Below are 17,915 nucleotides of genomic sequence, written 5' to 3' on the forward strand. Positions count from 1 at the left end.
GTAGTAGGCCCTTGACTTGAATTAATTTTCCTCTGAGTGTGAGGAGCTTCATTTTGTTGCTTCAAAAAGGCACACTGCACAGTCCATTTATTTACTCAGGCATTTCCTGAGTGAGTGATCTATACTGTGGAATGGCCTTTTGTTTTTCTTTTTTTCTGGGCAGGATTATTTTTTAAGTAGTCTTCTCCCCCATCTCCCCCCACCCCAAGGATATCAGCTGGCCAGCACCAGCTTCAGCACTTCATAGAGAAAGAGGCTTGGTTTTGCAGTGGGGAAAGCTTGGATCTTAGCAACTGAGGAAAAAGATCTTACAAAGGTCACAACTCTTAGAAGAATATCTCCTTGTGTTTAAAGTAGAACAGGATATTTAAAATGAAATCAGCTAGGAAGTTAGGACCTTTGGATTGCCACAGTACATTACATGGACTTGATTTTCCTTTTGTATTTTACAACGGTGTATCTCAATTTAAGTGCTTTGGCAGTAAATTAACACAAAACAGTGACAATGTTGATCAAGAAGAAATTTCTTCTTTCATCACGAAGAAATTTCTCTTTGGTTACCCAAGTGTAAATTCAAATGAAATTTATAATCAGTATGAGAAACATCAAAGCAATTTTTAAACATACTCTGTAAACTGTTCCCACTGTTGACCTAACGGTCAAACTTCTGTGTATTTTTTGTGTATGTCCCTATTGGCCTATTTGGTAACATTAGCGTTAGCCCAGATTTCAGCCTGATTTCTGGAGTTCCTCACTGGGGCTGCTTCTTAGTCCTGAAGCAGGGTGTAGATTATACAATATAGTAGTTTGACTAGATTTCAGTACTGGTTAGCTTTTCTAACTTCTGTTGCACACAGGGATTCCAGTATTGAACTACGTAAACAGTTTCTGCTTTCCATATTGCAATGTTAAATGAACGATTTTAAAAGCTCCAAATATGAAATGTATCTTTCAGGGGGAGGGGAGAGGAAAGAGGGTTTGTTCAGTCTCAGTAATGCAGTGGAGCTTTTAGCAAAGAAGATTCAAATTAATAATGCTTCTTACATTTTGTCTCTTTGCTAGAAATCTATGAGACGAGAACAGCAAGTGGGGCTAGCAGAGGGCTGGTGACTGTGTGAGATAGAAACCTCCCTGCCATTTAGTCCTTGAGCAGACGATAGAGAGGGGACAGAAAGAAACCCTTCACACCCTGTCTTAGCGTGGTCAGAGCTGTACGGAGCGCTACAAGCCACCGTGGCCTGGAAGCGTGAGCTTTTTTTTTCCTTCCCTTTCAAAAGTTTTCAGGAAGTCTGGGGGAGGGGCAACGCTGTTTCTTTTTTGTTATAATGGGCCCCTTTAGTGGAGATGGAAGAGGAGAAGAGATCTGTGTGCTTGTGGTGCGCACGCTTCCCAGTGATTCCCAGGGTAACTTTCCAGGACTCCTAAAAAGCGCTGGGCCCCTGCAGCGCGGGGAAAAGGGGAGGGGGGCTGGTCCAGGATGGAGCTGATGGTGCTGCTCAATGCTCTGGTTACTCGCCTGCTCTTTGTGTTGCACTCTCTCATCGGGGTTTGGAGAGTGACTGCAGTGAAGAAAGAACCCAAGTACTGGCTGCTGGCACTGCTCAATCTTCTCCTGTGCCTGGAGACAGGGCTCACCCTCAAGTTTAAGCAAGGCAGAGGCTACAAATGGTGAGCATATCCCACCGGCTCCGACGGAGCCCCTCTTGTTTCTTTGCATGTACTTTGCTGCAGATGTGAGGCTGCCTTCTGCGGCTGCTGCCCGAGAGCAGTGCTGCCCTGGCTTTGTTGCTGCCAAGCTTTCAGGGGATTGCGTTTTCTCCCCTGCTGCACCTGGGGGCTGGGGGGTGGAAAACTGGTAAAGCCCTGGCTAATCCATTGCCAAATCCAGAGGGCTTTCAGGAGGGGCAGTTTTGCAGCAGACTACTTGGGAACCACTCTCTGTACAGTTCTGTGGGTATATCCATACTAACAGCTGAAAAATGTGGTTAAAGTAGCTGCAGGCAAGAGGTACATGCTTTAGAGCTGCTGATCCAGTGGGCTGGGGAAGCAGGGGGCACGCACTCCCTCACAGTGTTGCTGGGCACTCCCCTAAGCAATAACGTGTCAGGGACAACACATGTGAGGTGCAGAAGAGTTCTGGGGGGCCCGCACAGGTTATTCCATGCGGATGCCCTGCATCTCTTACCCCATCCTGCCATGCTCTGGTTTGCACCTCCTTCCCTGGGACTGCATTCCTTGTCCCTGCTACTTGCAACGGTGCTAACGCCACGCTAGTGCATGAACAAAAACTCAGTGACAAATAAAAGATGAGCACCAACCACTCTTGCAATAAAGCTAGAGTGGCTTAAATATTTGGATGTGAGAGGCTATTCCAGAGGGGAACTTTCATGCATGAAAGGCTGCCTGAGAAATAAACAAAAAAGTTAGTCATAGCAGAGTTTGCCCAAGCACATGGGTTTTTACATGCATCTAAAGAATTACTGCAGTCATCTACAGCTCATCAGCGCTCAGTCAGCCAAAACAAATGCTCTGAAAAGACGAAGTGGTCACGTAACTAATTGTCAAGATTTCACTAGGACCTTTTACTTTTAAAAGTTCAAACTGCAGGCAGGCTCTGAAACAAATCCAGGACAAAAAAAGCCCAAAAGCATTTCAATGATCTTAAATTCCTGTCCATTGCAACCTGTGAAACTCATTATAACAGAAGCAGTGTTGCGTGACAATTCACACAAGTGTCCATGCTCTAAATTTGAATGGAATAAAAGCAGCAATAAAGTCTGGGACACAGGAAAATTTAGCAACAGCAGAGCTCTATACGCACAGTTATGAGACAGAGGCAGAGTGAGCAGACCCGATTCACTGGGGAGGGGAGGCAGCAGCAGAGACTTCATGAAGGAACACTTCCTGTGGCAGCTTTTGGAAAAGCCAAAGAAAAACAGATACAGAAAGCAGATTCAGTTTAGATGAATACATGTGCTAGAAGACTGGGTTAAATTTAGCTAGAAGGAAGTTTTGAAAATGGATGTGGTCCAGCACTTTAAGCAGCACAGTAAAGTACGTTTATAGGTAAGAACTGTAGACAAACAGCCAGCATCTATTTGTACCAGGATAACTTTCTGCTCTGGTGGAAAACACTCGCATTCAAAACAGGCAGTATCACCTGCATTTATAGAAACAACTCCATAGGCAATCACTGATCCAGGCAATGGGCAGTCTGTGCCACAGGACTCTCCCGCCTCCAAGAGCCTCCTATTCTCTCCATTCCTTATTGACAGAAGACTTACTTATTACACCAGCACAAAAAATTGAATGGCACATGTGGAGAAAAAGTATTATTGTGGGCCTAGCCATGTAATATTTCCTCTAAATTGCTTCTTCTGAAAGAAAGGCAGGGTTAAAGCCCCTGAAGTCTCCTAGCCTGATCTGGTATCATTAGCTCAGTATTGCTAACCTGCCAGCTGGATGGATTTTTCATGTGCTCAAGTCCTACAGGAAATACTGTAAAATATGTTAGTGCTCCCATTCAAATGAGAGGTGTGTTCTCTCCCAAAATAACGAGGCTAAAACCCCTAGAATCACTAACTTTTTTTAAAAAAGCAAACAACAAAAAATCCCACTGCCAAAACAAACAACACAACCCCACTACCCCCACAAACAAAAAAAAACAACCCCAAAATCAAACCAGGACTATCTTATTTAGAGGGGATTGATTGGAACATTTCATAGCAGCTCAGCAACCCAGTCATTTTCCTGAGCAGTAGGGTTTTTTCTTTTCCTCAACACTTAATCTCCACTGGAAAAGTCATGATTACAAAAATAAAGGTACATTCAGGATAGGAACAAACAATAAATGCAACAACATTTGACCAAAATGTTGCTGCAGTTACATACTGATAAGTAATTTAAATTCACTGCAGAACGTGCTGCTGACAGGATAGAAGGAATCAGGCAAGTATCCCGAGTTTTGACTCCACTGCCCTGTCTTGGGCCAGTACATAGATGTGATGCAAAGGCTGCTGTGCATCTCAGCAGCATTGCAGTGATGCTCACTCCGAACTATGGCAGAGCTAGATGGAACATTAGTGGCATCAGACCTCATTCCTATTCCAAAAGGATAGGAATTGCCACCCCAAACAAAACTGTCACGTGTTTAATAAGAATACATCCGCAACCCTTACAAGAATCAGTGCTTGCAGGAGCAATGAAACCTCTCTAGTACTTCTGAATAAACTCAGCTCAAGAAGCTGAAGATAATAAAGCTTCACCATCCTAAGTTATACAGAAGACTGACAGGGAGAGAAGAACTAGAGACAGAAATCCTAAAGAATTATACAATTGCCAGCACAAATGGGCAAACAAGGCCAAGACCCATTTTCATAAGCCATTTTAGCCTGCACTGAAAGACTTCCTTCTGAAGAAATGCTTGTTTTACACAAAGTGATACTATTTCTACCTTTCCTGTGTCAATGTACAGGATTCTGATCAACAGCCTTTATTCCAGCATCATTCAGCAAAATGACTCAGTGTATTAATTCACCCTTCATGCAATCAGAAAGAGCATGTTATGCAATCAGAAAGAGCATGTTAGCTAGAGGCTTTTTTTTTTTTATTTTAAGTACAGAGAATGCTGTGACGGAAATAGAAACAGCAAAGTGCCTTTGATTAGTTCTTAAAAAGAGATTTTGAGTAAACTTCCATATATGATCTTAGATAGATATACAAATAAACCTACGATTCGTAATACTGACAGCATAAGGAATTCAGCAAGAATAGCAACTCTTATTTGCAGTTACCCTATTTCTTTATATCCCATATGGTAGGAGGCACAAGATATTATCTGCATTGAAAAGTGATAGGTTATATGGTATTTATGATGTGATGTAATACCAAGCTATCTTTTCTTTTCCTTCACAGGTTTTCACCAGCAATATTTTTATATCTGATTTGCACAGTACCATCACTATGGCTACTAGAAATTCATCATGGGACTCAGGTATTTATTATGAGATGGACTAGTTTGAAATTGATGAAATTGATGCATTATTTGATAGGTTGGATTTGGGCATACACACAGAAATCTGCCAGGTCTTGTTCCAATTTTCTATTTTATACTGGTGGGTCTGCCAATCCAGCTACAGCTATACTATGACTACTGTGCGTTTCCTAAATATCAAATAATGAACCCCATTCCTAGCTAAAAATGAGACCATTTATTTGTATTTGGCTGGGGAATTGAGGACTGGAAGTTTGAAAAACAGCCTTTCACCCCCAGGTTACCAGCTTGAATCTTGCTCAGGATGGTGAAAGAATTTCATTGCTTTAGAGGCCTTTGTAAAATAAAGTATGAGTTCCATAGCACTTACAGGCAGATACCACAACTCCAAGCCAGCCAAAATTGAGACAGGTATCAGTGAAAGGGGTCTTAAACTCAAATTACCTCGTGTTTGCTGCAACCTAGAATACTCACAGATTGCTAGCACAGCTGACATAATAATTTGTCTGTCAGTGTTTATATCCTTTCTTTGTTCATGCTGTATAGTAATCTGGGAGGGGGGTGTCTGGATTCCAATTCAGGACTAAAACACACAGTAAAATTTTTAAAGGCAATTGTTCATTTGGTAGTTCGGGTCAGTTAGGGCCAGGACAGAGCCACTTAGCCCAGCAGCCCACGCCAAATGAACCACCTCCCCATGCAGGCTGTTTTCATGTCCCCATAGCACTTCCACATACTGAAAAGGCGATTTTATGTGTCCCAGCATTTGCACATATGCAGTACCTTACATCCACAGCAGTAAAGGGCCTGATAGGAACAAGAGCAAAAAGCAACAGAAGAAAATACATAAATTAGACTAAGAAGACATAGTGCCTCATTTTCTCCTTTGAAACATTGTTAGAGCCCACAGAAGCATAATCAAATATTCAAAATTGTGTTTACACTGAAAATGCCTGAGGCTTTTTCTAAATACAGCAGCATGAATTTATTGTCGTCTTGTTTTGCCAAATCTCCTTAAACAGTCACAGACAGGTAATGTGGATATTGAGAACATTTGTCATAGTTAAATCTCGTCCAAGAAACAGGCTAATTCTGTAGGCAAAGGCAGCAGTTTATTTCCCAAAATGATGTTAGAACATGGCATACTTTGTTCTTATTGATATACTGCTACTGTGAATTAAAGAGGGAGTATATCAAGTTAACAGCTTAGTTTATACCTGGAGAGATAGGATAGAGAGTTCTGGAAACACACAATCTAATAGATTCAAAAACAATACTGCCAGAAGGGGAGCAGCCCTCCTAACAATCTCAAATGCAGCACCCAGACTAGTACTACTTCTCATACTAAAGTGTTGCTGAGATTTTCCGTATTAAAATACTAACAGAATGGGTAATTATGCATTTGCTAGATCCACGCATTTAATATATTCACCATGAAAACAGTTCGTGGTCTTTAAGGCCATAGAACTTTGATCTCATGTTGAATCTCTAATAGGAAACATCAGCTGCTTGTGTTGGTGCTGTTGTGCTAATATGCAGTCTCTCCTCCTGAAGACAGACGCAATTCTGCCTCTCTGGGTACTGCAGAACTGGACATGAGTAATACCATTCATATATCAACAGTGAAATACTGACTGCATAGCAAGTACTGCTTTGCGGTAAAGTATTTGGGGATGAAATACATGTTTGGGAGGGACTATAAAGTAAATTGAACTGTATTGAGTGAAAAAATTGCTGCCTGCAAAATAGAGCAGCAAGAAAATTAAAACCATTTAATCCATTAAAAAACGAAACATTCTTTCTTCATAATGTATAAGATCTCAGATAAACAAATACCTCTGTTACCTTTTCAAATGCCTGGTGCATCACTGCCACAGAAAGTGATAACCGACCACCTTTTGCAGGGCTTACCTGACTACCGGTGCTGTAGTTAATGTAGGCTTCCCAGTCAGTAATAAGATAGATACTTGGTAAGCCTTGTAATTATTTTTAGCCACCTTAACTTGAACATTTTAAGGAGATAGTCAATATTACTGCCCATTCCCTCAGCCTTATTCTGAGGTGGGATTCTCTTATCAGCTAAAATTCTAGTACATAACTCTTCTAAAAGTGATCTTACATCTTTCACCATTTCTTCTCTCCTATACCCATTATCTTTCTCTATTTGGAAAACAGCTTAAGCAATCTTTTCTCCCTGTTTTACATTTCAGCTTTCCTGTATGAGCGAAATGAAGCAGACATGGTTGCTTTGAATTTCTGACATCACAGGTGTTGCTATAGGGACGGCAACACTGTTTCCAGCAAGAAAGGCTGGAATGGCAGAGGGTCTGCTCCAGGGAAGGGCTAGCCTCTTCCCCAAGGTACTCAGGCTGCCAGCCTCCATGCATGTTAACAGGATTGAGGGTACTCTGCCCTGGTGTTCAAATGTCAATTTTACTACCTCAATGCTGGATCCACTGCAAAAAGTTTTAGCTAACCTCGTTTTTACTTAGGAATAATGGATTGTGAATAACGTGCAAATAGAAATTTGCTGAATTAGTTCAGTGGTTCAGGAGTTCCCCATGCACTGAGCTCTCTGCAGGTCACACGCTAGGACAACACTATGTCATGCAACACAGTTTCCATTTTGATTAGGTGTTTTATAAATCACAGGAATATAAACTTCATCTCAGAAGAAACAAAAGGAAGTAAACCAAGCTAGAATTTATGCAAAATGTGTACAATTTCTTCCCATTTTATTTTTGCACAGAAGTTTTTGTTTAGCTATGCACATAGCCTCAACACCTAGGAGTAACTGGGCTCTAGCAGTAAAGAGGTAAACCACACTTATCAACTGCCTGTGAAACTTAGTATTTGCTTTTCCTTGGCACATTCCCATTAAGTCACCACACATGCATAATTGGCTAGGCAGATATGCCTGGCACCAACAGTCCTATTTACATGCATATACATGATGAAAATAAAGGCTCTTCTCAAAACTTTCAAGTGAATCACCACTTAATAAATATTCAGAGAGAAACAAACCAAAACAAGATATGAACACACCTAAATTAAAAATCAGGAGTCTACTTAAATGACTGGCTTTGCAGACACAGTTATCCATTTCACACCTGCATGCAGCTGAGAAGAGATACGGGCCCGGCCCTGAGGAGAGCCATTCAGTCAGAGTTCGGGGAGCCTTGCACTGAAATAGTAACCCCCCACTCAGCTGGGAGTAGTTGCAAAAATTACATATAAGGAACCTACAAAAGACACTGATAAAGTGAATTAATTGTCTTAAAGAAGTATTCTCTGCACCTTTGTGCCACTAGGGGGAAAAAAAAAAAAAAAAAAAAGAGCCCCCTTGCAAGCCCCATGGAAGCCGTGGCCTGCTTTCCTCCACCTCCCTCCAGCAGTGCGAGTTGCTGACTCCCGCAGCCCCTCTGCCCTTGCGCAGGTTAAGCGGACCAGCTGCTCTGGAGCCGTGAGAGCTATCTGCTCTGTATTGTTGGCGTGGGAAGAGCCACGGCATCTGCTGAGAGGCACCTATACACCTTGCTACCTCCCATTACTCTCCTGTCAGTGTTCGGGAAGGGATTTCCACTGTCCTTACACATACAGCAAATGCAGCAGGCTGCCCTACATGGGTCCTGCCTCAAATTCGGCAAACTCCTCTCTGAGCAACAGGGCTTTAAAAAACAAACAAAAAATTCCCAAACTCTGATGTGAAGTTTAATGCAAGTTCATGGCTCCCTTCCTCTTACCCCTGCCAGACTGGGCAAGGGAGCAGAGAAGTGGGCTCAAATGCAGATTTAATGACAAACCAAAGGCTGTCAAGGTGAATCAGCCTTCCTCCTCCAGCAAAGTTAGTAATCCCTTTGCCCTACCCAGGCTACTTGTTACAAGGTAGATACTCCTTAATATTCTGGGGTGGCTACCCCAGTTACGCAATATTTTTAGGTCACGGTCTCCTCAGCCGACTGTGTCACACTGCCTGTGGGTGGGGGTTACTCAGAAAGGCTGACTTAGACCTTGGGGGCTGGTCTCCATAGGCTTTAGACTTTTTCTACAATCAACAGATAAAAAGGCTTCTCCAGAGCACCAGTTAAATTTCATTTCTGAAACATCCCCCAAACAAGCTCTTCTGTCTCTTTAAAAGGGAGATTAGCCCCACAAGGCTGTAGCCAGCAGAGCACCTGCCCCTCCAGCTCACTGTCTCCATGCCCAGAACTTCAGACTTCCCTCCTCCAAATGGAAATATCATGTTCCCCACATCTGTGTGTCAATCTTTCAAAGTTCTCGTACTACTGTCCAAATAAGGCAAGCATTCAGTTTAAGAGCTTTTACCACCAATTATAAAAGCAACAAGCACTGACTTTTTTTCCAGATTTTTCAGACCACGGGAAGTCACTCCATTTATCTACAACAAGGTCAGGCAAGAGGCAGCATTTACCCAGATACTGAGAAACATTATCAGAGACCAAGTGAAGTATCAAAGTGGAATCTGAAATTTGCTAGAATGTGACATTTGCTGGAAAACGTTGCCTTTTTGTTGACAGGCATTATGCTGAACACAGCTACTCAGTATGCACTAGAACACATTCCAATTGTTGCAGAAAAGCACTCCCTGTGAAATAAAATGGTGGGGGGCCCAGTGGAGAAATGCAAATCATCTGGTGTTCTCTGGCACAAATAGTATGAAACTCTAATAACAGCATGGTTTGATTTTCTAATTATCCCTTTTTTATTATAATGAAGGGAGATGTTAAGGGATTGTTATGAAGATAGGTTTTAGAACCATACCCCAGTTTCTCTGGGGCCAGCCTTGGGGGTGAAGGTAGAAGGGCAGCGCAGTGCTGCAGACTTCAGATGGGACACAGTCCCACCACTGCTTTACTGCAGTCAAATTAACAAATGTTTTAGCCAACATTTGATTTCCCAGAGCACTGGGTACCTGGAGAAAGTAAAAATATCCATTTTTCTACTCTGCAGGGGTGGGCAACAACACAGGCCCATTTTTTTTAATTTTTCCTGAATCTCACCTCTTACATTATGAATTTCCTTGCAGAACAAGGCAGAGATGGGAGGCGGCGGGGGCGGGGCAGAGAATACAACCCAAACATCCTACCCCAACTATTCATTTCAGCCTTCAGGGAAGTCATACAGAAGACTGAAACAATGGCATATTTAGAGATTTTTTTTCTGGATAGTAGAGATGAGATGCAGATATTTTGAGAAAAAGTTTGAATATAGAGACTGACCAGGAACATAAAACAGCAGACTGACCATGACCATTTTTTACCCTATTTTACTGTTTTAGACAGAGAGAGGCTATGTAGGAAACCCAGTAGCCTGTTCAGGAGAGCTACAGGCAGATCACATTCAGTGAGTGCAGTCTTAACAGCACAAAGGTGTCACCTGCTCCATCAGCCTTTAAATTTACATCCTCTTCTACAGTACAATCCTACACTTTCTCAGGGACCTTCCAACACATCACTCCTCTCCTCATGAAAGGAATTCCTCCCTTCTGAACAAGAGGAGAATTTCATTCAGAGTGAGCATGTACCTTTGTAAACATCGATTGACTTTCACAAATGAACCCTCTGCAGTTCAGCAAAACAGGACTCTCTCAGCCACAGAGCTTATCTGCTCCCTGTGTGGGATGTTTATGCATGTGTGATGTTTTTGTTCACAACAGTACTGTGGTAATGAGCCCGGAGCAGTTCAGGTGAATGTCAGCAACCAAGACTTCAATCAATCCAGAGATAGCAGTCATGGAAGTGAGGGAACAGATCACCACATCATTCAGACGGTGGGACACCTTTTCCTATTCCTAGTAGAGATCTTATGATATTAGAGCAATTAGAGAGGACTGTTGTGTCTATTTGGGCAACCTCCTCACACAGTGATTAAAACAAAAGAAAGAAAAAGAAAGAAAAAAATAGTTTCAGAAAACCGTATTGTGGAAGTGGCCTACAGCATGCTGCATACTGTTGTTGGTAGGAAAAGTCTCTGAGTGAAGAGGAGACTCTCCTACCATTCTCTTCCAAATCTCAGTAACTGAATTTAGAAAGTGTCTGGGCGATGGTTCTGCACAGGATAATGCTCAGCTGAAAAATGAGAACAGGAGGAATGGTACACAGAGAAAAACTTGCTATTCATTACCCAAAGTTTGTATTAATGTGCCTTTTTCAAATTATGCCTGCCACAAAGAAATGATTTGCTCTAGTACAATGTGAAGGAGAGCAAAAGCAGACTCAAGGATAAATACAGTCTCTGAAGGTACCTGTAATGTCAGCCTCCTGAAGTTACGGTATGTTATTGTTGTCGTCTTTTAAACAGGCTAAAGTCTTTGTGAATCAGCTCTCCACAATCTGTGAGACTGTATGGACACTGGCCCTCCACCAGACTTTTCTACTGCTACTAGTAGTTGGGAGATGGCTTCTCCCCATTGGAGTTGAAATCACTCGGGATCAATTGTCTCAGCTGCTTCTCATGTTTGTGGGAACAGCAGCAGATATACTTGAATTTGCTAGTGAAACCTTGGACATCGAAGATGTTCGGTAAGGACATTTTGCTGACATACATAATTTGCATAGGGTAAGATATTTGTTTTGTTTGAAAATTTGTTTGTGTGATCTGCAGTGTTCAGACTAGTGGAACTGTATTCCCACAGATAACAGAAGGCTATATTCAAGAGCTCTGTTTTCCTACTCTCACCTTTCCCTCTGTAAAAGTCCTATGAGCTTTGTTAGGGATTACTCATCTGTTGCCAGCAGAGAAGGGTGTTGCATCCATCACAATAAAAGGGTACAAAGAGCCAAACGACTAAAATAACTGCCATGCAGCGTCAGTTCTTACAGCTACAGGAGCTGAAATACTGGATACACAGTAAGCCTCTTTCAGGTTAATGAATTGCTTTAGACTAGCAAGGAAGCAACTAGAGTTTGCTTTAGTGATTCATTATCCAAGTTGCTTCTTTGGTTATCTCGTATGTACTTTCTTCATGATAGAATGACAAAGTGTTCAGAGATAAGAAAGAGAATGGCAGAGTCTGGTGTGAATTTTCAACATTGTGATCTCTCCCAGAGAAAGTAAGCCCATCTCCCCCTCACAGCACTGAGAGATGAGCCGTGAATATCCATCATAAAGAAAAAGAATCACAGAAGAGGTTCATCCTCTCTTACAGACATACTACTTTTTTTTTTTTTTAAAAAAAAATCAAAGAAAAGGTTTTGCAGCAGGAAAAGAGGTCCTTCCCACTTGGCAGAGAAGCTTCAGGCTTGCAATGAGTGTGTAATCACTACAAGGGTAAAGATATCTCCTCTCTGAGCCACAGAGTCTATTTCCATATGCTTATCATTATAACATTAGCATCAGATATTTAGTGTAATTACACAGCTGGAACATGTGGCCTGACCAGCAAAAATGCTAAACCACAAGGTGCCTCTGTTTTCCTTAGTCTTACATCTCAAAAGCATGTGTTAATCAATCACTGTTTGGCTCAACCACCTTTTAAATGACATTCCAAATATACTACAGGAAACATATTTGTTACCACATAAGGAAAGTGCATCTTCACTGTTACCGATTTTCTCCCCTCCCATAGGAAGAATTATGCTCTCATAAATGCAATTCTTGCTGTATGGACCTGGAGTATGTTACAGTTTCCGCTTGATCTTGCAGGTTAGTACTTGCACATAGACAAGAAAAGAGAACAAGTGCTTTAAGTTTTTGCTGGCATGTCTTGTGGCTGTGCCCACACTACAGGCTATACCAAGGACTTCTGGTGACAATGATGGTTTTTGAAGAAAGCCCGTTGTGGTTTCTTTTGAGGAAACACTTGTTTCTGGCTAACCTCTTATCTCCCTGATAAAACTCTCTACTTCCAGAAAAAAATGGAATTGCAATATTGTATTGGAGCATCTGCTCCAGTTGCCTGTTACTGCCTTAAACTTCACTATGTGAGCTGTTGAGTTAGATTTGGTCTTGGATTATATTATGGCTCCAATCTGGGTAGGTTACTAGACCCTATGGAGAGATAGACCATCGTTAATCACAGGGGACAGCACAGCCAAGAGCACAAAAGCGGTTATCACAGGAGAAATTACCTATTCACAGGGAACCTAAAGAACCATATAATGTTGGGACTGTGCACCCTTATCTTAAACTAAAAGGCCCAACATTCAGCCAGCTCAGGCTGATATTTGTCCCTAGACAGAAAGGGCTTCTCTATGTCCAAGAAGAATAATGAAAGCCGCCTCAATCGTCCTCTGTTCCAACCATTTTGGCCTCAGATCACTACAAGTATGCAACTCAACTATACCAGTCCAAAGATACATTATCCTCCGTAGCATCTTATACAAAATTGATGACTAGGTTGACACACTGATTAAAATAATAAATGAATAAAATAATAATGCAAAATGATTCCAGGAATTTTTCATTAGCCTTTTCTTCATGGACAGCACTAGGTTTTGTTTTCAACACTGAAGTTATGAAAATATTTCAGCTCAGCAGCTCACCTCCTGAAAAACTGATGCCGCTGCACTACAGATTTATCACAGCTAAAATTCCTGTTACTGGTAAAATATCTTCTGTTAAAGATGCACAACACTCAGGTTTGAAAAAAACCAAAATAAAAAAACCCAAAACATCACCACTATCCAAATAAATTAATGCTGCAATTGTTTAAGCACTCTTTGAATTTAAGTGAAATAACCTGTTGTACTGTGCATTTTTCTCTGGCTATTGCTTTTCTGCTTATTTAATTACATTTACCAGTTAAAAATTAAGTTATTGAACACACATTGCCCTGAAATTTACTATGGGTACAGTTTATTTTAGGTAGTTCTATACAGTTGCACAGATAGTACTTTTTATTCAAGTATCAGTATGTTTACTCACACATCAAACATGACATAAAATAGAAACGTATGGGCACTTATTATTGCACTACAGCAATGCAGTTAGAACTATTAAACAGCAATGGCACAAAAAGTATTAAAAAACGAGCTGTTGCTGAAGCTTTACCTAATAGATTTAGCAAATTTCTACATTCTACAACTCATTTTCTACTCGAGTCTCATCTTTTTTTTTTTTTTCCCAGCATTGACTCAAACAATAGAACTATTTTTGTAAGCTGAAATGTTTGGCTTGGTTGTTACTGCATTGCGAGTAGCTATGTTTTTTTAAACTAACAAAATCCCACTGCTTGAGAGACAAGTTAGTTAAGCTACATGCATTTTCATAAGAGGCAGCCATGTTTACCAGGCACAAACCCTTCCGATGATCCTTCTCTAGACACCGTGTCACGAAGAGCATGGTAGCCCACCACCTCTTTTATAGCCAAGGGGAACACATCCATGCAAGTTCCAACAGTTGCATGCAGTTTCATACCCAGAAGGCTAAGAATGAGTAACTGTGGCTCAAGTCTTCTAAGGCAAGCAGCGACCACAGTTTCTTCCTATCCATAATGCTTGATATTGCCCCGCACTGACATGACTTATTCTTACTATGACACATGAAAAAGGCAATGGCTATCTAGTGAATCCTTTAAAAGCAAGGTTTTAGACAGCCTGGAACAAATTGAAGCACTACAGCTCAGGCTGTTCCCATTCAGCATGGTAGGTTTTTTTCTTAAAAATACATATTAGCCTAGCACGTTGATTTAACAGAAAAGTGTCTAGGGAAGTTGTTACAGAAAGATTAGATGATCTACTTCTGCTTCTTGTTTTAAAAGTGTATAAATACTGATAGTTTTGTGGGATAGAAAAGGGGAAGCGGTTTTTGGTCCTGTTTGGCAGACCACATAAGTGCCTGCTTAACACGAGCTTAGTGTGTTTTGCTGAAACAGATCCCAGAAATGGGAAATTCTTTATCTTGAATTGTTCATAGTTGAATGCATTTATAATCCAGGGTACCTTTAGGCCAATCCTGGCTCAATTCTAGAGATTTTTTTTTAACGTAACTGTATTTTATTTCCAGTACAGCATATTGGCTGCAAACCAAGTGCATCAACTAGGCGGATCCCCAGCCTGCTACTGTGCAGGTACAGCGCGGAACTGTGGAACATTGGGGTCAGCCTTTTCATACAGGACGGTCCCTTCTTCATTGTGCGTTCAATCCTGATGGGCCACTTCAGAATATTCAATCAGATGCTGGTGTTTTTTACAGCTAAGAATATCTTAGTTGTGACTCTACAATTGTATCGTTTGGCAGTGATAACGTTAGACTTTCGTGCTACCATTCTGCAAAAGAGCAGGAAAGGAGAAGTCAGCTGTTGCCCATGCGAGCCTTATGAAGCTAGTACTCATGCTACCGCTGACCAAGATACCGAAATGAAAGATATTGTTGCTTTTCCTCCAAAAGAGGAATCCCAAGCTCTATCAGAAGATCAGTGAGCACAGTTACTGACTTGAAAGAGGTTGCATTTCCCACAGCTTCTTCAGAAGGGCTTTGCCTATTTCTATGATGAAACACACCTTGAGCGAGCGCTTAAGTCATCTCTTGCACCAAGAGATCAATAATTTCTTCTAAATTGTAGGGGAAATTTCTAAAGCAAAGTCATAGAAATGGGACATTTTTGTATCCATTTGTATGCTGGGTTTTGACTAGTTCCCTATTATATTATCCACAGGGATTTTGTAGCCATAGTTTGTAGTAGCAAGAAAGGTTTGGCACACTAACAAAGTTGGTTATTACCTTTGGTGGCACTGTGCTAACATATGTACTCGCATGTATTCAAATAGAAGGACGACGTCAATGGTCAGGCTATAACTAGAGTGTGATGAACAGTATGTTCACCGTGTATGGAAGCAACTTCAGCAGCCACAACTGTGCAGACATGCAAGTGAAGGGGGATGACAGATTTCTACTGTTACTGTGACACTGAAACATTGTTCATTCAAGAAATTTGAGAAAAAAAATCTTGTTCAAATGTTATCTCATCCTTGGCTGGATTTGATTAAAAACTATGCAACACCATGAAACAGCATAAACAAAACTGTCTTTTAGGACCTGCATGGTCTGAATAGCCTAAACCTTACAAAAAAAAAATTAAGTAAAAAGCAGCCCCACAGATCATTAGAAGACAGCTGCATTTGTCACAGGTGTTTTCTACAGAGGCACTTGCCTTTATTTCTACCAGTCAGAACACAGACACAAAAAACCCCAATCCAAAATATTTGTAAAGACTTTTTTCCCCCTGGTTTCACTGTGCTTGCAGTTAAGACAAGTTTTTAAAATGTCTGCATTTTATACGATTTTTAAAAGTGGCCTGACTCAGGCATACAATCTAACTAGAAAGAAGATGGCACTGCTCAAGTTTCATGAGACAATCTAGACAAAAGGATTCAGGCTTGTGCTTCACATTTTATAAAGCACCACAAGGTCCCATGAAATAACTTGAGAGATTGTCTGGTCTGTTGAGTGTCGAGATCCATTTTTAAGAAATGGTTAATAATTATTCACTTACTACGTTGACATTTGGAGTGAACAACATAGGGCCTGATAAATTTCTCCCGAGAACACACTTTATATCAGTGTAAGACCATTGACTTTGCTGGGCTTAGCTTATAGAAGCTGAAAGTAAGATAAGTGACTTTTGAAAATCTGCCTAAAAATTACATTCTCACAGAAAATAGCAGGTGCTTTTACAAATTTCTGCATCCATTCTAAAAGAGTACAGAGAAGCATAAAAAAAAATCTAGCAAATATAAAGTGACCTAATTAAGGTAACCTCCCTTATTAAAAATTCCCAATTAAACCTTATTTTCTAAAGCCTCCAGTATCTAAAGACAGAATCTGGTCTGGGGAATGAATACTGTTTCTACCACCACGGCAGCAGCGATATGCTTATTTATCCATAGCCTGATAAGCAATGACATGTTTGTTCTTTGAAAGATTAACCTATTTAAAAATGCCAACCCCCAAACATGTAAACCTGTGTTTATATTTGTGAGCTGTTACTGTTCTATGCAGGATCAGGCTGCTCCATTATGAAAGAAGAAAATACACACCCGTAAAGAAGGAAGGAAGTCTTATATACTTCATAGCCCTTTCTAACATTTATACTTTAGTAATAATTTGCAACACCTCCTGCTCTTCTTATTTTGGGCCTTTTTCCAGCAGAAATTTTAAAAAGCCAATCATCATTCACCATGGCATTATGAGGTAGACATATGGAGAGTAGAACGCAACTTCATTTGGGATTTTAATTCAAGTCTAGAAGTAAAAAAGCTAGAGTGCTGCTGCTGACCAGCTGTGCTGTCTAAAACCCTTCACACTAGGGTGAATTTAGAATCAGTTGATAGAACTGCAACACATCTCTTCCTTATTGGAAAGGACTACTGACATTCATTTTGCATTTACCACTTGCTTATATAGTAATTATCCTGTTAAAAGGATCCTTGCTAATTAATTTGGAGTGTACTGAGCTTGCTAGAACATCATTCTAATTCATCAGCACAAAAATTTCAGGACGTACTTTTTTTAAACTTGCTGTCTATTTAAAGGGCTTAGTTCAGCAACAAACTGCCTACGAGGCTCAGCCTGCAGCAAATGGAAGATCCCCTGGGGTTAGCAATACAGAGACTAGTTACAGAAAAAGAACTATATTTCCTGGTCTTCAGGCTGTTCCATTTTAAACAGCAGTAAAGCTTCTAATCAGATTGACCGTGAGAAGAACTCACTCCAATGCTAGATTTTTACTACTAGATCCCATCCACATTCACTCACAGACAAAATAAGCTAGATCCTCCCTCACGCCTGTGATAGAATAGATTTGGACTTCCCTTTTCCTCCCCACTATCAGGGGTGAAAACAAACAGATTGCTTAAAAGCAAAAGAAAATCCAAACAGACAAACAAAGCACTTAAATGGTGGGTAGTCTACCTCCCCACCTGTGTGCAGAGGGGAATCGCATATGCCAGGTAGCAGCAGG

At 40.9% G+C, this 17,915-nt stretch overlaps 1 protein-coding gene across 1 annotated transcript; it reads left to right on the top strand.

Annotated features, from left to right (window-relative positions):
• Positions 1–1,332: 1,332 nt before the first annotated feature.
• TMEM26 (transmembrane protein 26) lies at positions 1,333–15,731 on the top strand. Its single transcript, XM_009584593.1, has 6 exons — positions 1,333–1,668; positions 4,915–4,993; positions 10,671–10,784; positions 11,315–11,535; positions 12,582–12,658; positions 14,960–15,731. Exons 1-6 carry the CDS (start codon positions 1,478–1,480, stop codon positions 15,373–15,375), a joined length of 1,098 nt encoding a protein of 365 aa, XP_009582888.1. The 5' UTR covers positions 1,333–1,477; the 3' UTR covers positions 15,376–15,731.
• The last annotated feature ends 2,184 nt before the right edge of the window (positions 15,732–17,915 follow it).

This window comes from Fulmarus glacialis, unplaced genomic scaffold (genome assembly GCF_000690835.1).
Source record: "Fulmarus glacialis isolate BGI_N327 unplaced genomic scaffold, ASM69083v1 scaffold13589, whole genome shotgun sequence".
NCBI classification, from domain to species: Eukaryota; Metazoa; Chordata; class Aves; order Procellariiformes; family Procellariidae; genus Fulmarus; species Fulmarus glacialis.